Raw genomic sequence first — 27854 nt, forward strand, 5'->3', positions numbered from 1 at the left:
ACCTTTACTGAACCCTCAGTCCTGGTTATCAATACAAGTTTTATCTACTCTCCAGTCTCTACTTCAGTAACTGGATACTAGGCTGCCACCCGGCCAACCACATCCGCAGGTATCCGATAATACACAAGTCCCTTCGGGAGAACCCTGCAGGTCTGACACAATAGCAGGGGGCCAACTTAATGAACCAAGAGGTAATACACCCACCAGGCGTACAGCCTGACCACAAAGTCCGCATATCAAGCCTATGGGGCACATACAATGGCACAGCTCCAACTAGAACATGAGGGTCTTCTCCAACTAGAACACAAGGGTCTTCTCCAAAACCACAACATTCTCCAAACAGTCAAGAAGAAGAACTACAGTCCTCTACTACAGACGATGAGAGAGACAACAGGGACACTGACACCTCTATCTCAAAATCACCACATTTAGACAACTGGGAGGACAAAGACTTGGGTCTAAACCAAGACGCTGAAGAACCGTCACCTCAGTCTCCACCTGATGAAATAACTGCATTTCACAATACAGTCGAAAAGGCTTGTGAAGAATTTGGCATAGTTCCATCAAAGCAGAAAAAATATTGTTTCCTGTTTGATTTAATGTACAAGCGCAGAAAGACAGGAATGTCAATTCCCTTTCTAGACCATGTTTGGAAAGTAGGGCTGTTGTTCATGAAGGAATCCTTCTTAGAACCGACATTAAAAGGACACCTAGATAAAAAATGTAAAGCACTGGAGGTGTCCCCAAAATGCCTTACATCCCCACCGACCCCCGACTCTGGAGTTTCAGCAGCAGCATGCAGAAAATCTAATACATAAGGTCAAAAATGTACAGTTCTGCCTGACAGTGACAGCAAGATGCATCTGGTAAGAAAATTCTAGTCATAGGCGCCATGGCAGTAAAAGCAACAAATTCACTGGCAATACTCTAAAGATACAACCGCAAAATCAAAATGTGGAACCTGGATGGCTCTGCTATTATGTACTTGCCAGAAGATAAAAGAAAGCAGGCCCTAGTCGACCTATGAGAAGGTGAAGACCGCATCCAATCATGCAATCAACATAGCAGTCAATTTAGTGGAGACTGAGTTTAAACGGGTCAAAAATGGCATTGTGCTACGAAGACAGGCATGGTTGAAATGCACAAACTTCAAGGCAGATGTTCAGTTAAAGGTATTAGACATGCCTTTCGAGGAAGACCAATTGTTTGGTCACAAAATTGATGATGCCCTTAAAGCCACACAAGCATTTACAGATACAGCAAGATCGCTTACCATGCTAACAGTGAGACACACTTTTCGCTCCTTCAGAGGAGCTTGAGGTCGTTCCACATCAACAAGCAGAGGCGGCAAAGGGTATCAGAGGGCAACCTCATATACACAAACATACTACCAGGGGTATCGCCAGGCATAACAAAAAAACTACAAGCAAGCTCCAGGAAGGTGACGGACAACATCCACCTCTAGGGGCAGACAGTAAAAACAAGCCTGACTTCCATCAACCAGTTGCAGCCACGGCCCAACTGCAGCAAGTGGGGGGCAACCTACAATGTCATCTACAGCAGTGGCAACAAGTAACCACAGACAAATGGGTGTTAGACATCATACAAAGTGGGAACCTCATATAGTTCCAAGGAACTCCTCCCCCGATGTCCCCAATATTTCAACACCAACCGCACATAAACATCTTAAAGTGTGAAGTAAAAAACTGCTCACAAAAAAAGCAATTGAAAAGGTTCCGAAGCATCAGAGGGGCAAGGGCACCAACTCACGATTCATTGTAGAAAAAAAAAACAGTACTAAGTCAAAAGATATTTTTATAAAGATCTTTTGCAAAAAAGATCAATTTAGAAAGACCGCTCTGTGACCCCGCAGAGCAGTCTTTCTAAATCAAACTGTCGACCCTGCGACCACACAGGTATGCTCAGGGGCTGACAGGCGCAGCGAGACAGAGAGGACGAGCTGCGGGATTGTCAAGTGAGTGTGTGTGTGTGTTGTAGTGTGTGTGTGTGTGTGTGTACGGTGGAGGGTGGGAGAATGGGGCCGCAAGGTGTGAAGGGAGGTTTGGGGGGTGAAACACCCTGAGTTTAAAAAATGTTTAAAAAAAACTATGGTCATGTCTCTTTTTTCTGCTTTCTGAGGGCCGCACAAAATCGACCAAAATAAATCAGTATTTTTTATGTGTGACCTTCGGAAATTGGAAACATGACATAGAACCAAAAAAACACACGACTCATGGAGACCAATCCTGGACCTAAGAAGTCTGAACAAATATATCAAAAAACAAAAGTCAAAATGATCACCCTGGCAGAAGTCATAAAGTCAATAAAGGAGGGCAATTTCCTGGCTTCACTAGACCTCAAAGACGCACATTTTCACATTCCAATTTGCAAAAGCCACAGGAAATTCTTAGGATTTGTTGTGGACACAAGTTACTATTAATTCAGAGTCCTCCTGTTTGATCTTCGCTCAGCCCCAAGAACATTCACGGAATGCCTAGCCCCAATAGTCGTGTCATTTAGGAGAAAAGGATATCATGTGTATCCATGTCTCTACAATTGGTTAGTACGAGCCACATCGCGCCTGGCAGCGGAAACAGCAATCCAGCAGGTGTCCGACACCCTCTTACGCCTCGGCTTCGCAATAAATTCAAGCAAATCCTGCTTCAGGGCATCGAACAAGATAGTGTTCCTAGGGTCAGAGTTCAACACCAGCGTGGGCCGGGTGTGCCGCTCTGTGGAAAGGGCAGCGTCCATACCCTATACCCCCCTAGTCATCCTGGGAGCCACGATCACAGTCAGGATGGTCATGCAACTCTTGAGCACCATGTCTTCCTGCATTCCCCTAATCCAACACTGCAAGTTGCAAATGAGACCTCTACAAGAATTCCTAGCGGATCAGTGGTCCCAACTTTCGGGAACGTGGAGCGTCAAGATAACAGTAACAAGGTCACTCACAGACAGCTTGCGGTGGTGGTTTACACCAGCCCACATCACTAAAGGAGTCCCGTTCAGGGATGCCCCATTCCAGGAAACCCTAATCACGGATGCCTCACTTACAGGATGGAGCGCACACGCAAACCAGTTATCAGTAAAAGGATGTTGGTCCCTGACTGTGACGCAAATCCACATCAACATACTGTAGGTCAAGGCAGTAGCACATGCCCATTACTCATTCCAAACAGTGCTCAAAGGGAAAATGGTATGAATGTTCACAGACAGCACAACCACAATGTATTACGTGTGAAAACAGGGAGTCACGGGATCAAGGGTACTTTCGAGGGAAGCCCAAAAGCTGTGGCACTGGGCTATTGAAAACAACATGCAACTGCAAGCATTTCACCTTCCAGGAAAGGAAAACGAAACTGCAGATGAACTCAGCCAACGACCAGTCACTTGAATGGCAGCTAGCGGACAGGAAGCTCCGACAAATCTTCAACAAGTGGGGAACACTAACCATCAACTTTGTTTGCCACATGGGAGAAAAAAAGATACCCGCTGTTTGCAAGCAGGTTTCCGCATCATCAATTGCTACGGGACACATTTGCAATGTCATGCGAAGGAATGTTCGCCTATGCCTTTCTCCCAACGCCAGTCATACGCAAAGTCCTGCAGATTATTGCAACACTGCACAGTCATTCTCATAGCTCTGACATGGGCGAGACAACTGTAGTTCTCAGAACTTCTTTACCTGTCCCAGTACTGTCCAGTCCCGATGGCTCAAGACCCCGACCTGTTGACCATGTGCAACCAACTGATGAGACACCACAAGACAGGGGCACTGCACTAAACTTTAAGGCTTGGATCCTGACTTCAACGAGTTTAGAGACGTCCCACTCACGCAAGAGTGCAGAAACATCTTAAAGGCTGCCAGAGCAGAGTCCACCAACAAGTCATATGTGTACAAGCGGAATCGGTTTTGACGTGGGACCTCACCAAATCCTACCATACCTTTTACAATTAGCAAAAGACTGTTTGTCTCACTCATCCATCAAAGTGCATTTGGAGGTAATCTCTAGATACACCAGGAAGCAAGGAAAAGCTCTGATTTTTGTAAACCGCATCGTTAAGCACTTTGAGGCGTATATTACGCTCTTATAACCCTCAAAAGAAAAAACCACCTCAGTGGAGCTTAAACACTTTGCTGTCAGCCCTCATGAAAGCCCCATTCGAACCCATTGCTACGGTGAACATCACGTTTGTGTCCTGGAAGACTGCTTTTCTAGTAGCAATCACTTCCTTCCGACGGGTGTCAGAACTACATGCACTATCTCTTAGACCTCTGTATCTACGGTTTGAGAAAAACAAGGTAATCTTAAAAACAAACCCTATGTTTGTTCCCAAGGTGTTGTCCAACTTCCACCTGCAAACTGAAGTAGTCCTACTGGTTTTCTTCACACATCGTCCACACCAGCTGAACAAGCTCTACATTTGCTCGACCTCTGAAGATTCCTGAAGTTCTAAATAGACAGAACCAAAAACTTTCAACAAACATCTCGACTGTTTGTGGTTGTTTCCGGCCCTCCAAGCAAAGGTCAGCCGATTTCAAAGCAAGTTATCGCCAGTTCAGTTTCCACTGCAATTTCCATGGCACATGCTTAGGTCAGGCGACCACTGCAAGGACCCATTCGTGCTCATTCCACTAGGGCAGTGTTGTCTTCGGCAGCTCTGTGGGCAGAGGTTCCCCAGTCGGACATATGCTGCGTGGTAACCTGGGCAGTTCCGCACACCTTCATCAAGCATTACTGCATGGAGGGACAAGGAGAAGCTGAAGCAAGGGTTGGAAGAGCTATCCTGCAATGCTTGTTTCAATAATGTATGCCTTCTCCCTTACACCTCCTGTTACAAATTGTAAACTGCTATAGCAATCTATTCAAAGTATGTGAATCCATGAAAGATCCAATACTGGAGAAGGAGTATGTTGCTTATGTGTAATTCTTGTTCTCCAGCATTGATATCTTTCATGGATTTACATGCGCCCACCTACCACCCCTAAGGGAGAAAGGCTACATTATACCAACTCTCATCCCGATGGGGTCAGAATCTGAAGATGGCCTCCTGGGTGGGGATTATCAATCAACATCCCATTGGCTGAGGCAGAATGCACCCAAAAGGACTTGGATAGGCTTCTATTGGAAGCTAAAAGCGTCACACATCCATCCACCAATCACTTCCAAAAACTGTACATCTAACCCAATGAACATATTAAGCTTTCGCTCACCACCTGCATTCCCCTTACTTATACAAACAAATTGTACACAGTGCTCTTATAAATGCACATATGCATTGTGCAGTGAGAGACGTGCATGAATAGAAGGGACAGTATAGATGGGCAAGTGTTCATGAGAACCCAGGCGGGAAATGCCAAGGGATGGCAAGGTGGGATGCCACTGGCTAATTACTGGAGCAGAGGAGTCCCAAAGGTGGGATGCATCTTTACCCTAACATCCTTTTAACAAAGTTTTTTTCCTGTTAATTTGATAGGTTTTTATAAGTGAAAATGTTTCATGGTGTTACATCACTGTATAGAAGTTATTAATAATTCTTCTTTTCATATACATGAAAGAACTATAAACCTCCTTTAAGAAACATATTTTTTGCAACACATATTTATGTCTGTCGTTGTCAGAAGAGCATGCTGAGGATGCAAATAATTGTTCAATTGCCTACGGCATAAGGCTCAACCATGACCCTAGACGAACCAAACCACGCTTATCATTCACTGCACCTACCCTGCATCCTAGTTCAGTGTCCACTATAGACTAACAATGTAACCAATGGCCAATCTCCAAATCCATGGGGAATGGGCTTTGTTCATGCCGCATTCCCCACTGAGCAAATCAGAGTACACATTGGCATCTGCCGAGGGCCAATCCCACTACCTAGACACCAAATGCATATCACTAGTTTTTCTATTTACATTCTTACACTTTGGAAAAATAAAACACAAGACATATTTCCAAAAACATGCTTTCAGGTCCTTGCTAATGCTTGTCGCGCAAGTGTGTTATAATCTAGTCCACCACTTCAGGCTGTAACCGCAAGTAGAATATTTTTTCCCATTTAAACCTACCACTTCGGCCATGCCGCATACTCCAATAAGCAAATTACAGTACACATTTCTCCTTGCTGATGTCCAGGCCCATTGCCCAGACACCAATGGTATATCATTGTGTTGTTTACTTACATTTTCACAATTTCCCAAAAATAAAACAAAGCAGATATTTGCAAAACCATACTTTCAAGTTCTTGCTGACCCTACTTGTGCATATTTACTGCAATCCTATCCAGCACTTCTATTTGTACCCACCAGCAGATTTATTTTCCGATTCAAACCTATCCCAATTTCGAAAAACTTCGGCACACAGCTGGACCTGGTGGCCATGCCCACTTTACCCCATTGCTGGTCCCTCGTGGTCACGGCCACTAGCCAGATTGACTATCTGGCCACTGCCTATGGCCATGGGCTATACCTCAGTCACCAAAGGTGTGTCACTATTATTTGTAGCTACAATATGACACTTTTCAAAAAATAAAACACAGACACATTTGCAAAACCATGTTTTCAGGTCCTTGTCAAAATGTATGTACATAAAATAGTCATATAACTTAGCCCTCATTTGACAAAATCCATTCAGACTTTGGACAAACATTCAAGGTTGGGTATTTAATCTTTCAGAACACCTGTGTCCACATTTGTCAAACGGCAACAAAGTTATAAGCCATCTAAGAATTTTGAGACCCCCTCTAATGTTGCCGTCTCTTGACAAAATCTCACCATACTTTGCAAAAACATTAATTTCTACGACTAAAATCTTTTTGCAAACTTTTGTGCAGATGTGTCAATTAGCATCACATTTAAATCCTTTAAAATATTTTGGGACCTCCCTCTAAATTTGTTCCCTCTTGGAAAAACAGCACCACGCTTTGCAGGACCATTGAGTCCACACTAGAATGAAATTCCAAAATGTTATGCAGTTTCATGGAGTGGCGCCAAAGTTATAAGCCATCCAAAAACTTCTTTTCACCAACTCTGTAATGCAGAAATAGGCATAGATGTCCTCGAACATCTCAGATGCTTGCGAACATCACAGGTCTGCCCCGGACATCCGGACTGTTCGCAGACGTCGGAGTTGAAAAAACACCTGTTTTTTGGCTGTAAGGCAATATTCCATCCCACCCTCATCACCCCTCACCTACCAAGAGATTTTTTCATTAGTTTGACAAGTGAAATGGTGTTTTTTAACATGTTTTCACTGCTGTGTTTGGGGACAATGGCGGCTGTCTGCGAATTCAACATGGCGGGTGTTTCCAAAAATCTGACGCACCTCACGCTTTTCACCATTCAATCAGTGGGTGTGTCCAATGTCTGCGGTCATCACATTGTCCTCTGAGCCAATCAAAGGCCTGTCCACCGACCGAAAAGGGAAGTGGGTCCAAGGACCGAACCCAGATATGTTGAACCTATTTTTGGACGTTTAAAAAAAACAAAAACGACCAGATGGATTTACACCAAATTTACAAAAGCACGCTTTTGGGACCAAGCCACTGCTCCTGCCGCACATTTGGGGAAAATCTGTCCAGCAGTTTGGGCTGTAGGCATGAGCAATTTATTTTTTCCATTGCGTCTATGGGAAAAAACACACATTTTGGGACCCCCTATAACTTTGTCCCCCCTCCAGGAAACCTCACCAAAGTTCGCAGCATCAATCAGATGGGGCCATATACTTTCTATGCAAGGTTTTGTGAGAATTCGTCCAGGTGCAGCAAAGTTATAAGTCTTCCAAAAGTGCTCTTCATATGGGTTGAGCAACTTAACCCTAACTGCACGGCCGCTACCGCAGGCTATGTAATATATGTGTGTGTGTGTGTATATATATATATATATATATATATATATATATATATATATATATTCACTGAAAAAATCTTGGTGGCGCAAGTTATGGTTGCTTAGTTTACCATAACTGCCGAATTTCTGAGGTGTTTCGATTTTACTTGTAACCATAACTTCCATTTAACAATATCTTTTCAGTATATTTCATAGGTTTTTATTAGTGCAACTTAACCATAACGTCCCTTTAACAAAGTGTTGTCAGTGAATTTAATGGGTTTCTACTAGTGCATGCTCATTTCCTACAACTTTCCCCAATATTTTAGTCCAATTTACAAATTTTCACCTTACAGCTCTGGCATTTCCCACCTTTAAGCATAATTTTTAACACTTCTATACACTTTTTACAACTTTTTCCACTGTTTTTGTGTCCGTCGACGTTCGCAAGCGTCTGATGTCATTGCAGACCTTCCGGACATTGTCACATGACCCTGTGCACGCTCATGGCATGATGACGTGTTCGCACTTCGCGATTGGGTACTTGCTTCGCGGACAGTTCCGAACTGCATTTATTACTGATCTGGGAACTTTCAAGCTCAAATGAACCCCTTGCACAGCTCCTACACCTATTCTTACTCCTTATCCATTACCAATCTAGTACACAGCACCTACTTGGAGGAATGTTAGCAAAACTGCTATTTATCTTACAAATGGCATCAGCTATTGCCATCCCTCCTGCCCAAGAACCACCCCCACTAGCTGGTGGAACTACACAATAAAGAAAGTGCAGTACTTCCAAAGACAATGAAAGGACCAAGAAGATAAAGTAGAGGAAGTGTCTACCTCTGGCACCAAGAGAGAATCATGGGTGTGGCAGTTCTTTACCACTGTTGGGAATGTACCAGAGGCTAGCACTACCAAAGTGAAATGCACTGAGTGCAACGTTGTGCTTAGTCGCGGACTACCTTGTCAGTATTCCTACAGGACTACCTCCATGCGCCATCACACCAAATCCAACCACTTCACTGCTCTCAGAAAGGCTGTTCCTTTCTTAGCAGGTAGTAGGTAGTCTTCCTCCACCTCATCTTCCTCAACTAGTACTATAAACATAGAGCCTACATCAGCTACCGTGCAAGCGATAAAAGAGGCTGATGATCCATATCTTTCGAAGACAACCGTACTCTGTGGATACTGCAACACAGCACTATGCAGGGGGGAGCAATTCCGAAGTGCTTTTGAAGCTTTAATCAAAGAGCATGAAAAACACTGCCCCCTACCTTAGATGTTAAATACGCAAAACATCTTTCCCTGTCCACCTGCCTCTCCACATTTGTGGTCGGTGCCTCTTCTCTCATTTTCCTCCCCACCTTACTTTCTAAACTCTCTGACAAAAATACATTTTCAAAAAACAAAAAAAGGTTCCTTTAGGAACTACCTTACACAGTTAAAAATAGCAGTAAAAAATTATCTTGGACTCCATCTACTGTACATTTCTCAATAAAGTAGATAGACTCAATAAGGTTCTATCAAGCCATCTTCTAAAGCCATTGCGGCACACATTACGTTTGCCCACCCATACCGCTAACATCACTGTACTTTCAAAATAAGCTCCACGTATTTCAATGACGTTACTGGGCAGCGCTGCCAAATGTCCCCTGTCATCACCAACATCATAAGGTTATCTAACGCAAAATGAGGAACTTAAGCACACACATCTACAACAAATGCAAAACCTTTCTTTCTTTTTACAGAAATGATAGAACATTTTTATGTTGTTGAAAACAACAGTACTCAGGACTGTAAGAAGTATTTTTCATTTTGACACAATGAAAAAAACATTCAGTTAAGTCCACGAAAACTTGGTTAACTTTTTCAAATACATTTCATAGCTACCAAACTTTGTATCGTTCTCATTTTCAGTAAAACTGTCAACAGTGATCTTCTAATGCCAAATCCGATCATCGATTCATTTAATGCAAGTCTTTGCGTTCTTCACCAAAAATGATCTTCCATGACCAATGAATAATGTATACACATGGTGCTCCATTACAGAGGAGAAATGAGTGCTTTAAAATTGAAATAAAAGCAACACTTTGACATCCGCACGTTTCTACACCATATACACTCCCATTTTGCTCCTTGTTTCTGCAACCGTGAAAGGACAGATTGTTGCTTGGCAGTCGTCCCAGATGATTGTTATTACATATTCGTTGTTAATAATTATTTTCCAAATACTGTTGAAAAAGCCGTCGCCCGGTTTGCTGTACCCATGACATGTGCACATCAGGATTATATAACTATATAAAATGAAGAAGGCAAAAACATATTTCAGTAATCACTTTACAGTTAAATATACACAGTACATTCTTATTGTGCCTATACATTTCAGTGACAATTCACACTTACGATCTCTATTCTTTGCCTCAAATTGAAAATGAATCCGTCAGGACGTTCATCAAATGGCACACAGTACACTTTCAATCCACACTTTAATAAATATTATTTAAAATCTTGCTTATATTGCGTTTTGCAAATCCATTCTTCCGATATAGCAGAGTACCAACCGCTTGAAAACGGTTTTCCAAAATAGAAACTTTACTTTCCAACATCAGCCTTCAATGTATCGAACCTTATCATTTCTTTGTGGATTTTCGACACATTTACACCTTCAAATTGAAGGCAAGGGAGGGGAATGAAAGGAGGACGGACAACAATCCTACTAGGCCAGGTGTCATTCAGATCGCGCAAGTGCGTGGAAGGGGGCTGGGACAGTGCAGTACAGGGGCCCATTACATGGGAAAGAAGAGAACAATAAATAAGTAAACGGCCAGCATGTGGCAAGTGCATGGGTAAGTGCGGGCAACAGGTGTCAAGGGCTGGTAGGGGGACTGTAGGGATACAGAAACATAACAATGAGACCTACATGTATCGATCACAGCGTGCCCGAGTCGGTTTCGTTTTTGGAAACACATATCACAAAAATTAACAATATTACTGGCAGTCAGTGTACTGAAAAACAACAAAATATTTAAAGTACATCACATAGCACAATATTTACTTCCATTTTACCGCTATCAACGCACCTGTTCCCAATACATTTACATTTTCTTTAAAAAATAACCTCAGGTGCAGTCCACACAGGCTCGCATTTCCCTACACGTCAATAATAATCTGCCCTCTGCTTTCTGACATGGGAATAATTTACCCAGCAGAGACTTGCAGCGACAACATCTAAAGTATTGTTAATAAAAACTAGTTTCTAAAAGGATCTGCAGATAATGTGTTCCCACGCCTCAGACAGCCTTGTGCATAATGCAAGGATCTTGACTTTCATCCTTAAACCAACCACAAAAGCATCAAACTTTGTCTGCCATAATTGCTGGAACCTGAACGAATAATACTAACGTACATACAAGTACACTGATCACGTAAAACTGTACACACACGAACAGTGGAGTACAGGCTCACTAGCTTCTGTGTACATCTAATCCTGCAATCATATCCATGTCTGCATTCATGCACGCACCCCTTGTTGCCCTCCACAGTAAGATGTAAATGTGCAAAGGCCACAGGCACATGTTCATAATGCACATTGGCAATACAATTTCCTTTGCCTGTTATTTCAATGTTGACTAACACTGTGGCACAAACTTTTGGTGTATTGCAATCTGCAGACACTTATCATTGTACCTACTTTCTCGCGTTTCAAATTACATCCAGTACAATGACATCATTCCTTCTTATTACAAACGCTTTGTACTCCCACTACATTGCCTACAATTACTATACACATATTACTACTGTGGTGGTTGTACCCAGTGAACATATTCTGGGGCCATGGCAACAACACCATTAACTATATAACAAGTACGTACCATACACCGTCAACTAATAAAACTCACCCTGACCCGCCTGCAATCGGATTGATGTCTGCGGACACCGAAATAGCCTGCAGACTCGGTAGCATTTCTAAACCCTTTTTTTCACCTGCAAAAATAGCTCCACATTGCCTTCATTGCACTTCCCTACCATTTGTATGCCCTCTTCCAGTCATCAAAAGACCCCAAATGTTTTTTCCTAGCTGCTTCTCCATCATGCTGTCTGTGAACAGCTACGCCACCTGCCTGGCCTTTTTCAACCTACAAAAACAGCCTCATCTCATCTTGTTTCCACTCACGCACCCTTCCCAGCCCCTCTTTCCAGGAGCACATTACCCAAAATGTGTTTTCCACACTTTTCTCCCAACGCGCTGTCCACGGCCAGTTGTTCCTGTCCGCGAATCCAACATGGCGGACGCTTCCAAAAATATGACGCAGCTCACGCTTTTCACCATCCAATCAGCGGTCGCGTCTGATGTCCGCGGACATCACGTCAGCCCCTGGGTCAATCGGAGGCCCGTCTGCTGGTCGAACAGGGAAGTGAGTCTGTGGACCAAACCCAGATATCAATCATTTTTTTTTGCACTACTTTTTGGTCATTTAAAAAAATAACTACTGGATGGATTAACATCAAATTTATAAAAGCACACTTTTGTGACCAAGCCGCTGCTCCTGCTTCAAAGTTGGTGAAAATCCGTCCACTGGTTTGGGCTGTAGGCATGAGCAAATATTTTTAACATTGCGTCTATGGGAAAAACCACAAGTGTTGGGACACCTCCTATAACTTTGCCCCGCCCCTCGACAAAACCTCACCAACCTTCGCAGGATTGACCTGACAGGGCCATATACTTTTTTTTTGCTGCCCAAAAAGTGCTCTTCCCATGGGTTGAGCAGAGAGATAGGGAGAAGAAGAGGGAGAGGGAGACATTATCATAACACTTTCTTTGTTTACTGTTACATTTATGCAGCGCAAGCTGCTTTAGTGAGCACTGGATTTCAAATAGTTATATTGTGACGGCAATGGTGCTCTACATAATTTCTCTCTTAACAGGGAGCATTTTGTAATTGCAAATTACCCTACAGGGGGTAGTGTTGTGCTGTGAATATTCTATCTCTGCAACAATGCTCCTTCATGCCTTGCTGCTCAACTCCTGCCAACCTGTGATCTTCATTAAGTTACGTTTGGTTGTTCTGTCAAGGGACATACATTTGTATAACTCTCTGGAATATGGCTGTGGGAACTTGGCAGACCTGATGTGTTTTGACTAATCAGTGTACAGTTTCTTATCCTTAAACTCTGGATTCTGGTATCTTTTTTGTTGCTTGTTTTACTATTGCAAACTAAACCCTGGTAAATCAGAATTGTTGCAACTTGGAATGTGGGTGCCTTTCTGCAAGGGTCTGGCTAATGTTCTCTACTTTGGGGTGATGGAGCGTTTTCGTGCTTCAGGAGGAGAAACTTACTGAATCTTGCGGCCTACATGCAGTGCGTACTCGGCTAATGCAAAGTAGAGGTGATCATTTATTGATCATTATAAACATCTTGTATGGTATGTGCATCTACAAGGGGTTTGGTAAGGTTTAATTGAAGCATGGCTACTGGTGCTTCATTGGGCCTATGCAGGAAACCCTCCATTACATGGGGCTGCTCACTTTTTTTGCTACGCGCCTTTCATAGTGAGTTTTGCAGCTTGTATTTTCATGCACGTTTAGGATGTTGAATATATTCTCCCATATTTTCATACTCACCTACAGAGGGGACAAAAAGGAGGGGAGAAAGGAGAGAGTAAAACAGGGGGAACAGTATAGAATTTCTGTTTTTGTGGGATTTAAGTGGAGGAAGTGGGAGTGCATCCAACCATGGACAGCGGAGAGGCAGATGAGACAGAGGATGTAGAGTCAGAAAAAGTGGAGAAAGAGAAAAAGATTTGAGTCTTCCATATAGAAATGAGAAGACAGATTAAACATTTCCATAATAGAGAAAATATGTATATTATAGAGAGATAAAAGTAAGGGGCCCAGCACTGGCCTTGGGGAACTCTGTGTTGAAGAGGTTGAGGAGAAGTATGGCCAGCCCATAATACAGAGAAAGAACGATTGGAGAGATAGGAACAGAACCAGCTAAGAAGTGGAAATCCCAAGTGTAGAGGGTAGAGAAAGCAGAGTAGGATGGGCCCCCATGTCAAAAGCTGCTACAAGATGAAGGAGAATGAATATTAAATAAGATTTATGCTGATGAGCCGAAAGGAGAGAGTTGGTAACGTGGAGAAGGGCAGTATCTGTGGACTGGGAATCAACATGCTTTGAACTGGCTACAGCATTCCACAGACAGCACATCTGGACCTGGTGCTCTGCCTTTTGTAGGGCGTTAGTTACAACTCGTATGTTGACCAGTAAAAACACTTTAACGACTTTATCCACCTCTTCTGTCATCTCATCCTATAAATGACTTCCTTTGGGACAATGTGCAATTCCGTAATTTGTAATTTTGGACAGCAGCTGTTTGGCCAGTGAAGGTAGGGCTAGAGACCCTCACACATTGCTGCTATCAAATGTTGGCATCGATGTTTATTTATATAGTTTGCATCGCCGCCACAATCCAGAATCATCAGGAATTCTTCTCAATAAACTTCACCCTTTTGATCTTTTGAAATGCATCCTGCAATCTTCTGCTCTTCTGCATTTAATCTTATATTCGTGCCTTAGGCTCTTTGGTTTCTTTGCATCTTTAGGTAACTTGACAGAGTGTGGTAGTTTCATTTGAAACATTTGGCAATCAACGTCGACGTTGAACCATAAAGTGCTTCTTTGCTTTCAGCATTTGATTGAACGTTTTTGCGACCTAAGCTTTCTAGGTGGCAATCATAACAAGATCATTTTATATGTGCCCAATATGGATGATTTCTTTTTATCAAGGTATGTGAAATTAGTTATCATGATTGGGGTGATTAGTTCTCGGACAACTGGGCTATTTAGCCAATCGCAGATCCTAGTTCTTTGTAGTTTTAAGTGTGGACTAAACTATATAGTTTGCTATCCACTATGTTGTGCTAAATATACCAATTACTGCTGCAGAAATATCTTCACTATTGCAATTAATACCACCATTTCTTTACTGTTCATTTGCAGGCATCCATGAACCGTGATTTGCCTCCAAATTGTGTTCAAGTGGACACAAACTCTTTTAAATGTATCCTTCAAACTTTTGCCTTCCAAAATGTAAATATGTGTATTAGCTGGTTATTTTATTTTCTTGCACATTGAGATTACAATCACTTAACTAACGTTTCAGACATTGTGGATCCATACCATGAAGCTCAAGAACTAGGTAAGATCAACCATTTCCCTCAACCAGCCTCATTGATTTGTGTTAAATGACAATGCTTTTTTTACAACAAAAAGAGAAAAGCTGAAAAACAGTCTTGCTCCACCAAGTGGCAAGAGACATATGCAAAATTCTCCATGTCTATAGAAACAAATGGGTGCATCATTATTGCCTTCTGGAACACGTTGGGAATCATCTGGAGTTTCTTAAGCTGTCATGATGTTTTTTTCAAATTCTATGATAAATAGTCACACATCTACGTACTTTAAGCACATAAGGAAAGAATTAAATGTATGGCCAGATTAACCTTCTGCAGTATTTACTTAAAATTGAGATCATATCCCCACGAATCTACAACCAATGTATACTTTTTAAGAAATAAGGTATATTGCATCCTCCCAGCCCGTTAGATCTTTGTGGCAAGAATGGGAGATACTGCTATTCTTCCTTTCATGAATAATCAAGTTGCTCAAAACGTGTGTTGAAGCCCATGATCTAAGTCTGCTTTCTGAGCAAGATTGTTGCTGCTCGCACCCCCAGCCTCTTCCACCCCTCTCTTCCTGCCACTTTCCCCCTGGGTGCTCCTTCACACCTTTTCCAAAAACTTCCTTCTCTGCGCCTCTGCCATTATATATTCTTCCTCCTTCCCCAAACTACCTTTCCAAGCTTGCCATGTCACCTACACATGTAAGTTAACACCCAGTCATTGCCAGGAAAACATGCCTCCTTTATCTTGCATTTTAATACTGGCCAATACAGTGCCTGGATTTCTTGTTTTTTTACCAATGCATAAATACTTGCTTTGCCATCATTTGTCATGTAATCAAAGTCGACATTCACAAGAAAAACTCTTCTTTTCCTAGATTCGAAATGTCTATGTACGTTGCTTCTCCCATACCCCTGCCACTCAAAAATGTTGCTTCTTGGGAGGTTGACCCCATGTATCACACTTCAATTACCCACCAAAATGCACAGTACATTTTCCCTTTGCTTGCTTAATTTTATCTCATGTTACTCCAAGACATAGGTTAAAAGACCAGCCACATGTGCTCTTGCCCGCTGAGCCAAAATCAGCTGTCTTGCTTCAATGTCCCCCTCCCTGCTTCCCCTGCACTGCCTGTCTCTGGCAGAAATATGGGCTCATGCCAGAGAGCTTTACAAAACGCTCTGTTTCTCAGTTTTTTCTTTCCCTTTCTACATAAGTGGGGCATTTTCCTCTTTGCCGCACAGCTAGACACACAAAGCACATACATTAAAACAGACACAGTGTGGACAAATAGCACACACACAATTCGCATATCTGGGTGCCCCCAAGGCACAACACATACCACGAGCTGCCTTCACTTTAACCTCTTCCCTTGAAGGCCAGTCTTCCGTTCATCCACATGCTTCTCAACCCCCACCAATTGTGTCACACTCTTTTCATTTTCCAAAACCACAATATCTTTTCTATTTAAAAAAAAAAATTGAATTTGATTTAATTGTATAAAACAATTTTTACAGAAAAGGTATAAGCATTATTAATGCATTAATCCGTGTTCAGTCTTTTGTCCAAAGTGTTTAATAGGAGTTTCAAATCAACAAGGTTTTGAGCCCCCTCTTCTCCAGTGAGAGGAGAAACTTGTTCATACCGATCACTAATCAAGGGACGTCCGCCTTTTCTTGTGAAGTCCCACAGCTTTGATCCAAGCCTATCGTCTTGAAGAAGCCTACTACTGCTAACACCAAACTGGTCTTCTCTCCGCTCATTAAGCGCGCCCACCATTCTTCTTCGCTGTAATAATGGAGGTCGTTGAAGAAGTGACCTAGCCAGATGTTTCTTTCTTCGTTTACCCCCATACGTGCTAGAATGAGGTGTTTTACAGTTTCCACTTGATTTGGCTGTTGACATAACCGACATTCATTAGAGGTAGATTTTGCTCTTATAGCTAAGATCTCATTTGTGTTTATCAGGTTTAGGCGGATTTGTAAGAAGATTTGCTGCACTCTTTTATCTGGAAATGTTACCAAGTAAGGAATTACTTGGTTTAGTTTCTTGATGTTGACTGGTAGGCCTTTAGCAAGTTTGAAGTTAGTAGCTTCCTCCCACGTTTGTATCCAGTTGTGTTCTAATTGTTTCTTTTTCACTTTTGTTGGATTTATCATCAGCTCGTCCTCCGAGCTTCCTATGGTGTCCAACAGGAGCCTATTCTTTGATTTCCTTGTTGTTCGCCTTAAGTTTTGCCCCCCGTCCATTTCTCTTTTTATGGTCTCAAAGATCAGTTGAGATGAAGGAAGAATGATATTTCTATAGAGCATTAAAGTGTTTCGCTGAACCTTTGCTCTGATAGACGTTAGGCTCAGTTCATAACGGATTAGGGCCGCGGGAGTCGGTTGGGGCAAAGCCAACACTCTATGCCAGAAATGGCCTTCCAATTTTTGCCAAATCTTTGCCGCAATGTTTGGTATTGCTTCAGCTCCGTAAATTAGTCCTGGGACCACCTTGGCTTTGCAAATTTCCAGTGTTGGACTAAGTGAAAACCATATTTCCGGTTCACTGCTTTAGTTTGGGCTGTCAAAGCTTTGATCTTCAGATAAAGGCTTTCTTGCATCAGTGTTTCGATTGCACTGTTGTTTAAGGTGATTCCGAAATATTTGAAACTCTTGACCTTTTCTAACTGTTTCCCATCGGCAAACCATCTCAGGTTTTCCTTTGTTTTCAAAGTCTTTTCGAATGACATTACTTTTATTTTTGCTTTATTTAATTCCAGATTATTTTCTTTTAAGTTGGCTATCAGGTTATTCAATTGCCTCTGCAAGCCTACTGCTGTCTGGTCTATTAGGATAATGTAATCAGCATAGAGTAGTCTAGAGAGTTTCAAATTACCTAGTGAGGGAGGGAAGGCTGTGATCTTTTTCTGGTGGTCCATGAAATTTGCTATGTAGGAATTATACAAAGCTGGCGCCAGAGGACAACCCTGTTTAACACTGTGTGCCATGATTATCGACTTTGATAAAAGGCCCATTCTGCTCAATCTCACTTGTATCGTTGTTTCAGAGTATAAGGCCTTTATTGATTCCAAGATTGAGCCTGGGTACTTTAGGTGATCCAGCTTCCTCAAAAAGGTTTCTCGGTTGACCTTGTCGAAAGCCTGGACCAGGTCAACGAAAGCCAAGAAAACACAGGGTTTGCCCTCCTTTATCTTCACCTTCAAAGAGCTCAGTAGTAGAATATTGGCTGTAGTTCCCATGCCCTTGACAAAGCCCGCCTGTAGAGGGTCGTAGTTTGCGGTTTGATTTATCCATTCCTGAAAGTTGTCAAGGGAAAATGATCCAAAGATTTCCCCATTTGTGTCTAAAAGTGTGATTAGTTGGTAATGCCAAGGGTTGTTTTTTGCACCTTTTTTGAAAATGGGAACTATGTTTGTGGTCTTTCATGAAGGCAGTATTTCTCTCATTTTCATGCAGTTCTGGAACACCTCGCTAACAAAGGAGGGTCCATGCCTGTGGGTGTTTTTTTAGCTCGAAATGTGTTATCCCATCCGGGCCAGGTGCTCTTGAGCAGTTTAACTTTCTGATCTTCGTTGCAATTGACTCTGTATCATAAGGGATCTTTCATTCTCTGTTTTTTATAGCAGGTCGTAAAATGGGCTACCCATTTATATTCTGCCATGTTGTTCTGTAAAGTGGAATTTACGTCTTTTGCACAAGATCTTATTAGTGCCCAAAAGTCTCTTGATTTTTTCCCACATAGGGTACGAAGCATCTCTTCTGAATCCACCTGATAGAGTTGGTGTCGATGGTGGCGTAACAAATTTCTATAATTTTTCATTTAGCCTAAGGCGGGTATTGCTGTCGCAGTTTTCTACCTCTGCTAGCATTTGTAGAGGTGCGATGCAGGAGGATTTCCACACTGTAATCAATATGTTGTGATCACTATGCTTCGTTCTTACTACTTCAAAGCTCTCGATTAGAGCCAGTGGATCGTGTGAGACATAGGTATGATCCGGTGAGGCTCCAGTTGCGTTTTACTCCCATGTGAAGACCAGAGGTTTGGATCTGTCAATCATCTTGTGTAAGTTGTGAAATTCCTTGGAATCCACTCTCGTCGATGAAGATGCACAGTTTTTATAGGGACGTGTTGACTCCCCGTTGTCTGTGCAAACTGCTTTGAGGTCGCCATTGATTATTGTATAATGTATTTGATGAAGTTCATTGGCCTCCTCTAGGATGTTTTCCATGATTCTTAAATAGCGTTCATTGGTGATTGCTGCTGGATTCCAGTACATATTCAGTAATAGGATATTTTCCACTTTGGCCTTGTTCTTCGATTTGTTGGTGGTGGTCCAGGTGACCAAAGAAGCTTGGATGAGTGCCGTTGAAAATAGTACACCCACCATTTGTAATCCACTACCCGATCGGATGGCTGTAAGAAGACCGGATGTTGGCTGGCCTTTCGGGCCTTTTGCGGCAGGCGTAAAGGCCAGTTCATATGTCAGATGGTTCAGATGTCAACCAAGTCTCCGGTAGACATAGCACATCGAATGTTCCCAATTTGACGTCACTTACAGAAGTCAGATGTCCAAAGCCTCTGGTATTCCAAGAGCCCATAGTGAGTTTGGCATTCTCTAGTGGGTGATAACCAAGTTCCTTTTTTAATGCCAAGTCGCGTAAGTTCCTGATTTTTGGTGGCTAATTAGTTTTTTATGACAAGTGAACCTTGGAGGTCCAAGTCAATTTTTTTTGCCCGTCTTTGGTTTGTAATCAAACCTCTCTATTATTCTGTTCCACCCGTTACACGTCAGATATATCTTGGCCAAAAATTATTTTTAATTGGGGGAGCGGTCCTTTTGGGACCCTGTCAGTATGCCTGCTGCTAGTTTTTTCTTCCTTTTCGTCTCTTTATCTTATTTCTGTGTCTCGCTTCTGCTCTGTTCGTCACTCCTACAGTCTTCCACTCCACCTTTGGATCTCTGGCCATCCCATGAGGAGCAGGCAGGAATGCAGGGGAGGCTACATTTTTGCCAAAGATGTTAGCAACCATCTTCTGCTACCAATTGAAACAGAGTACAAAACCAGAGGTCAGCTCGAGGAAAATCCCCCGTACCCAAGAAACGGAGGAGTCCCGAAATGTGACAAATTGCTGCTTTAATAATAGATTTCAAAAGCAGGGATAGGCACACAGACTTCTGCAGATTCCAATGCAAATTCCAATATACTTTCAACTCATTCCAGAATGGCAACTGAGTTTAATTACACAGTGACATCACAAACAAAATATGCATTCCTGAACTTTAGATGAGATGGGGTTGGGTGAACAGTATACACAGACATACATCCTGGGACCACCCACAAGCATGAGCCTTCACAGCTTGGGGAAATTTCCAGCCCCTGAGCACAATGAATGGTGGGGAGAATGGCCCCAGAGTACCACCTTTTTCTCCAATAAGGTTACCACATCTATGACTCCTGTGGCCTTGAGCAAGGACATTCTAGCCTCCAACGTCATGCTGTGTTATCTTTTGTATTTTCTGTCTTCAGTTTGGTGGGAACAACAGTCTCTGCCTGCTCCAAATAAATGGGCCTTTTTTCCCAGGTTCAGATTACGTGTAGGGAGTGTAAATTTGAGTTTCTCTGCTTGCATATATGAAGAATGTCATTGTCCTGCCCTTGTAGGTGTTCTACCTTTTCTGTTGACTCGAAACACTCTCTCTGTCAGCGTCCTTGGCAAGGTTGGGCACAATAACTGCACTGACAACTCTGTCTGCGTTTCTCAGGGAAATCAGTGTGTCAGGCCTCTCCCTGTGTTTTGACCCTTTCCAGTGCCTTCCATTAATTTCAATGCAGCTGTGTCTTCCATCATTATTTTCATGGCTGTTCATGTTAGTTGCTTTTAGGCGTCAGCGAGCAGTTTATGTGTGTTATTCTGCAACTAGCTAAGTGAGTTATAAGCATGTTCGTCGTACCTAAGAGTAATGCAGCCTAAGTGTCTCATAACTTTCTGCGGGAATGAGTGTGCTTCATGTCTAACGCATCTACGTGTGTGTGTGTTCAACCATGTCGCCTCTTCGTGATATCTTGGTGATGTCACCTAGTTATAGTCTGTGGGGCTTCTTCAGTGAGTGACATCTGTCATCTTGGTGGTGAGCTGGGGGGGTTTGATGCCTCCACAACACTGTAAACCCCAATGTTTGCAGTTCTTTTGGGAAAGGTTTTCCCTTAAGGGAAGGCCGACGTTCCTTTCAAAGGTAGTGTCACCTTTTGCAGGCTATAGATCTGCCTGTGTTTTACCCACCTCTGCACCCCTGTAAGGAATAGGAGCGCTTCCATCGGTTGGACCCCAAAAGGGCCTTAAGTTTGTATGTGGCAAGGACGGCAGAATATAGGAAGACAGATCAGTTATTTGTAGCCTATTCCTCAGCCAGAAAAGGTCTAGCTGTGACCAAGCAGACACTTTCCTGATTGATCATTTTATGTATTGTTGAATGTTACCAGTCCGCAGGCACAGAACTGCCTCCTGGCATCAGAGCCCACTCGACCAGAGGGGTCTCTGCATCTACAGCCCTACACATGGGCATCCCAGTTAGGGACATCTACCTGGTACTCACTCCATAATTTTACAAGACTCTATAGCCCGGATGTCGCCCGTGGGGCTGACGCGTCCTTTGGTAGGGCAGCATTACAAAACATTTAGCTATGAGCTTTCTGCCCACCTGCATTGTTCCACTGCTTTGGGAGTCTATCTGATGAGGAATCTGTGGGAGAAAGGCAATCCATTGAAGGAGGAACGTTCTTTCGATGTATTCTTCTCCCACAGATTCCTCATCATCCCTCCCATCCATCCCTGCGCAGAAAACCTTAGCAGTTGGTTCATCCCTGTCTCGGGAAAGGGGGCACTTAGTGATGGTCCTGGAGTTGATTGCTTTCTGCCTAGCAAGCTGCATGTCTTTCTCACTCTGTTTTTCTCCCCAAAAATAAATCATAGTAGTATGTTTTTTTTCTACTGTTCTGCATAGCCCTATGGGTTCCTTGATTTGAACCCTCTATTGGCTGTCTGGCCTTCTTCTCCACTATTTTCCTCTGCGGCGGCTGAGCTCGGGGGAAGAAAAGGCAGGAACTGAGGTATGGGGCATAGTGAAGCAGTATATAAACGATGCCCGACGCCACGTCCAGAGCTGACGATTGAGCACCGAGAAAGATGGCTCAATGGCCGAGGCGTGGTTCACTATGCCCCCTCTCAAAAATCTTTCTGAACAGCAGAGCTGGATGAGGATGTCTATCTGATGAGGAATCTGCGGGAGAAGAATACATAGAAAGAACATTGTGGTGAGTCATTTCTCCTTTTATTTACCTTATGGGAGCTCTGATTTGGTCCCTGCATTCGTGTTCTATAAGACTGACCACCCTTAAGGTAATTTTCCTGATGGCCATCACTTCTGTAAGATAGGTGAGTGAGCGCCATGCTTTGACTGTTAGACCTCCATTCTTGGTGTTCGCCAATGAGAAAGCAAGTCCGTCCTGCCCAAAGTTGGGTTGGGGGTTTCTTTCTCTCAGAAGATCCAGCTTCTTGTGTTTTTCCCTCTGACTCATCCCTTTAAGATTGAGGAAATATTCCATCATCTGGATGTTGTGCAGGCCCTCAGATAGTATGTATTTCAGACGGGGCATTGGGAAAAATAATTAGCCCTTTTTTATGGTGGTGCCCACGTGGGCAGGTCTGCTGCTAAACAGACAATTTTTCAGATGAACCTTCTCTGCATCTCTGAATGTTAAGATCTGGCTGGGAAGGATGTGCTTGATGGTATGTGGGGCCATTCACTAGAGTCTTGGCTTCCATATCTGTCCTACAGAGCTGGGTCCCTGCTTTGGACATTTGTCAAGCAGATATGTGAGCTTTGCTGCAAACCGTTTCCAAACTTTACTGTCTGGATTCTCTGTCAGGCTAAGATGGTCACTTTTGATGCACTGTACTCCAGAGTTTCTGGTGTAGGTGGTGGTTTCTTGCTCGCCTTCTTCCTCTGCATTTTCTGTATTGGTGTGCCAGTCTATCGAGGATAAGAGAATCTGTGGAAGGAAGACATCCATTAGTAGAACAAATTACTTCTCTTTCAGCAATATTCTTTCAGATGGATTGGTCTTTCCTACCACAGATTCCTCATCATCCTCCCAACCTAGCCCTCTCAGTGGCTACCTTGTACACCTAGGCTGTTCTGTGTTTCAGCACCTTCTGAGCACTATAGAGAAAGGTTGTACTAAGAGCATGGGCCGGTACAACTCCATGTATACTCTCCCCGAGGTCCATCTGGACAAACAAGAGCGGTAAGCAGAGCAGATGTGGAGCTGTCCTGCACCCACTGGTGGCTGAAAAAGTTTCCAAAGTCAGCTGACAATGGAGAGAGAATATCTAAGATGTGGAATCTGTGGGTGGAAGGACTAAACCATCAGAAACAACTTTACTAAGTGTTAAGTAATTTGTTCATTCATTAAACACAAACAAGTGTTACATTCAAAATACTTAAGGTAAGTAAAGCCACTTTCAAATATATATACACCACACCTTGGCAACGCCAAATTGGTTATCTACCACTTTAGAATGCAACACAGTTAATCTTGGAAATATACACTGTAAATAGCTAAAGTGTGGGATGCAAAAATGTTTAGAAAAATTGCATAAGCCTATCTTTGTCTAGTTTATCTTAACGCATAAGAAAAAGGCTTTGGATTTCATCCCTCCCATTTTCATGCTACAGTCCATTACAGGTAGGTGGTCTTATTAAGTAGGTTTCTATCAAATGTTACCATAGAAGAGGCACAATTAGTCCTCCAGCTATCCGGTCCCCATATTCTAGATGACTGAACAGTGGACTTCTCAAACAGGCTCTGTCAATGATGGCCCAAGAAGGTGGCTACTTTTAACTTAAGGGATTTACGCCCAATGCAAGTCAATGGGGATAGGGGCGTGTAAAGAGATATATGGCGCAGAGTCCGACAGCGAGTCCAGTCTGCCCCAGTCAGCCTCACGCAGCCAAAGCTGTCGCAGCAGCTGAGCCAAACTGTATCGAACACTGTTATCAAAGGTGAGCAATGCTCAAAAAGCGACTTTTGAGTATACGAGCGGCTACTTAACATTGCTAAGCGTGTGAAATTGAAATGAAGGAATTGTCTGGGAAAGGTCCATTCACGAGGCAGAAGTTATTGCACTGCCGGGCTAACTCGGAGGCATAAGGGGTGGACTTGCATGCAGCCCCGATAGAGGAGCAAGCAGTTGAGGCGTTGTTTGCGAGTGAGGAGCGCAAGGCTCTGTTAGTGTCTCCCGCCTCCCCCTCTGCACCGCCTACGATGCGTGCTGCTTCGGTGGCAGCAGGCTCGCTTTCCCCCTCCACTCAAACAATTTCACGTCAACCCGGCATGTCTGACATGTCAAATATTGCAAACGGCCCTAAGCCCGGAAGAGAAAAAGTATCCATCACTGCTAAAAATGTACAAGCTTATCTGAACTTTGACGTGACTGATGTTGAAATGTCGGAAGCTGGTACACTTAATGTTAACAACAAGGTCTGCTGCATAATGGAAATGAGGAAGGTGAGGTAGCTGGGGAGGAGACACCAGACTTTTCTGCGATCCCGAGTGTTTGTGACCTTGTTAAAACAAATGCTGCGATGACCGATGAAACGGTCCGCAGCGCGATTATACTAAACGCTTTGCCATTGGGCCAAGTGGAGTCATTTGACTGCAGTCCTTCGCATCAATGCATAAATGAGTCTGTTTGCTCCTGAGTGAATCTAAATGACTCGGGTCTTGCTGGCTCTACTTCTGGAAATGCTGATGACATAGGTGGGGATAAATTTGGGTCAGTGCTCGAGGAAAATGAGCTGCAGGGCAGTGATGCACCTGCGAGCGACGGCCTTGATGGCCGTGAGGGCCAGTGGATCTTCCTCCAGTGAGAGGTCAGTGCAGCGCTTCTGGGCTGGAACAGACCAGAGGGGGGGAGGCGGCCAGCATGACCACAAAACCCAAGGGAAGAAGGGAGAAGCACCCACAGGCCACTGGAGACATAACGAGCACATTACAAGCTATGTGGTCAGCGCAGTACTCAAATGAGGGACCCGTATCCCCAGGGGACACGGCAAGGGAGGAATCCGCCCCAAGGCGAGCAGAGGATTTGGCAAACATGCCCAGGCATGAGTTTATTGGATAGCTACACACCTTGCAGGCCAACCTAGCTACAAAGATAATGCAGCCAACAGCGAAGCCATAGAGAGGTTGGATGTGGCCACTAGGAATCTCGAACTTCAAGTGGAAGACCTGACCTGGAAAACAGGTCCCGTAGGATCAACATACGGGTTAAAATGTTGCCTGAATCCGTGCCCGATAAGTCTCTAAAAGCAACTTTCCAGGGTATCTTTGCAGGCATTTTGGAAGAGGCTAGCCCGGAAGTGGTGGAGTTGGATCGTGTGCATAGAACTGGACGGTTGCCTAAAGGTCAGACGGCGAGGCCAAGGGATGTACTGGCCGCATTTACTCGGTATGCTCAGAAGGAGGCAGTGCTCAGAGCAGCGAGACAACGTGAACCTATTATGTTCAAGGGCCAGCAAATTGCTCTCTTCCAGGATTTGGCGAGCACTACTCTCCTAAAGAGGCGACAAATGGGCCCGGTGGTGAAGGTCCTCAATGAGAAAGCGATCCGTTACAGGTGGACCTTTCCTTTTGGCCTGCTCTTTGAATAGGAGGGAGTCCAGAGACGAATTACTTCTCTCCAAGAAGGAGCCGCTCTCCTGCGAGTTGAGCTGGAGGTCCCCCCCCCGCGGTGCAGGCCTTCCCGGCCCGAGTGATCGCTCAGGGTCCAGGCCCTAGGATTGGTCGACGGTGCGAGAGAAGAGAAAAAGGAGACCCAAAGGAAACGATCTGCGGGGTAATGGAACTCCCAGTGAACTTAGAAGCGACTCTCCGGGGCAGTCTTGATCGGACACGGATTAATGGAGGTGGTGGGCCTCTTTAAGGTGTCTAAATTCTAAGGGGTCGTGGGGGGTGCAACCATGTTGGAAGCAGAAAGGGCGTAGTTGCCCGAGGTTGGCGGGGGGAGTAGGCGGGAAGGTCTTAGCCTTCAGGGGGGAGGGGGGCAGGCCGGGGGGGGAATTGGGGGAGTTTGGGGGGGCGGCAACAAGCAATGTTGGAAGGGCAATGGGGGAGAGGCACCCCCACTTCACCACTTCACGGCGTTCTTTCTCTACTGGGGCTTCCCTTAAGTGGCTAACACATAATGTGAGGGGATTGAATACCCCTCTCAAACGTAAGAAGCTGGAGCAATTCACACAATAGGAGAAGCCAGATATTATGGGTCTCCAGGAGACGCATTTGATCCATAAAGACCAGGGCAGGTTGAAACTGCGAGGTTTTGATCAGATCTTGCACGCCTTGGCCCCATGTAAGACAAGGGGGGTGGCCCTGGCAATTCGGAACACGGTAGACTTTAAGCCCTGCAAGGTCCTTAGGGATAAGGAAGGGAGGTATATCGTAGTAAAGGGGATATGTCAGGAGGTCCCATTGACGATAGCGGTAGTGTATGCTCCCAATGCGGGGCGGGAACCCTTTCTGCAGCAGGTCTTGAATTTGTTGGAGGACCACTCGTGGGGTCAAATTGTCCTTTTGGGGGATCTTAACTCAGCTTGGGATAGGAGGAAAGATAGGACGGTAGGCAGTGGCGAAGGGGTGGGAGCCGCGATGTCAGCGGATTTGAAGGAAAGAGTCAAAAGGTTGGGGCTCAGGGATGCCTGGAGGGAGTTAAAGGGGGACGAGGAGGGGCACACTTTCCTGTCAGGCGTTCATGGATCCCAGTCAAGAATCGATTACATATGGGTCTCGGTTGCTTTGGTTGGAGCTATTCGGGAGGTGTGTACGGGGCCATTAGGGATTGCAGATCACAAAATAGTCTCTCTGGAGCTCGACGTGGGTCGGAGGAGAAAGGGGATATGGGGCTGTAAATTCCCGGGGGCCACCCTGAGAGATCCTGCGATTAGAAGGGGTGTTGAAGAGAAGATCAAGTTTTTTTTCGATACCAACAAGAAGGGAGACACTGGGGAGGACACGAGGTGGGATGCCTTTAAAGACACCCTCAGGGGGGAATTGATAGCGATCTTCGCTCACCGAGTGAAACAACTGCAAGAGTTAGAATCACAATTAGAAGCGGAAGTGGAGGCGGCTAGACGGGCGGCGGGGGGCACCCCCTCGAGGAGGGCAATGCGATCCTATAGGAATGCGGTTGGGCAGTTGGAACTCCTTCGCACTAAGAGGGCAGAGGGTGCTTTATTATCTGTGCGACAGCAATATTATGCTAAGGCCAACAGAACTGGCTCCCTGCTGGCGCGATTGCTCAGAGGCAAGAGGACGAGGAATGCGATAACAGCCTTGAAGTCGGCTACGGGGGAAAGGGTCACGGATCATGAGGGAGTCCGGGAGGCCTTTGCTGAGTATTATGAGTCGCTCTACTCCTCCCAACGTCCCACAGGCGACAGACAGGAGGAATTCCTCCAAAAGATCCAATTACCGGAAATCAGCCGGGAGACGAGGGAAGCCCTAAACTGGGAAATCACGGAGGAGGAGGTGCGGGAGGTGATAAGAGCTCTCCCATCTGGCAAAGCACCGGCCCGGATGGCTATACGGCTTACTTTTACAAAATGTTTAGTGTGCAGCTGGTCCCGCTCCTCACCTCGTTGTTTAACTCTTTTCGCCTCACGGGTAGAATTTCTCCATCCATGGAAGAGGCCAAGGTCACTTTAATACTGAAACCTAATAAAAACCCAGAGGAGAGAGCCTCATATCGCCCTATAGCGTTGATTAATCT

The 27854-nt window shown here is 44.3% G+C and overlaps 1 protein-coding gene and 1 long non-coding RNA gene across 6 annotated transcripts in view; one reads left to right on the forward strand and one right to left on the reverse strand.

Annotated features, from left to right (window-relative positions):
* Positions 1 to 27854, forward strand: part of CFAP46 (cilia and flagella associated protein 46) — a 2698259-nt gene that overhangs the window by 2306506 nt on the left and 363899 nt on the right. For all 3 annotated transcript variants that reach the window (XM_069611407.1, XM_069611408.1, XM_069611409.1), the window contains exons 54-55: positions 14839 to 14899; positions 15002 to 15037. In XM_069611407.1, the coding sequence (XP_069467508.1) occupies positions 14839 to 14899; positions 15002 to 15037 (97 nt within the window). The remainder of the gene's footprint in view (positions 1 to 14838; positions 14900 to 15001; positions 15038 to 27854) is intronic.
* The window catches only part of LOC138472977 (uncharacterized), a 152593-nt gene continuing 134523 nt past the window's right edge, over positions 9785 to 27854 (reverse strand). For 2 of the 3 annotated variants that reach the window (XR_011268705.1, XR_011268704.1), the window contains 2 exons: positions 12046 to 12255; positions 9785 to 10128 (listed from right to left, as the gene is read on the reverse strand). This is a non-coding gene — a long non-coding RNA (uncharacterized lncRNA). The remainder of the gene's footprint in view (positions 10129 to 12045; positions 12256 to 27854) is intronic. The other variant, XR_011268706.1, reaches the window with a different exon arrangement.

This window comes from Ambystoma mexicanum, chromosome 8 (assembly GCF_040938575.1).
Source record: "Ambystoma mexicanum isolate Mex_15411 chromosome 8, UKY_AmexF1_1, whole genome shotgun sequence".
Lineage (NCBI taxonomy): Eukaryota > Metazoa > Chordata > Amphibia > Caudata > Ambystomatidae > Ambystoma > Ambystoma mexicanum.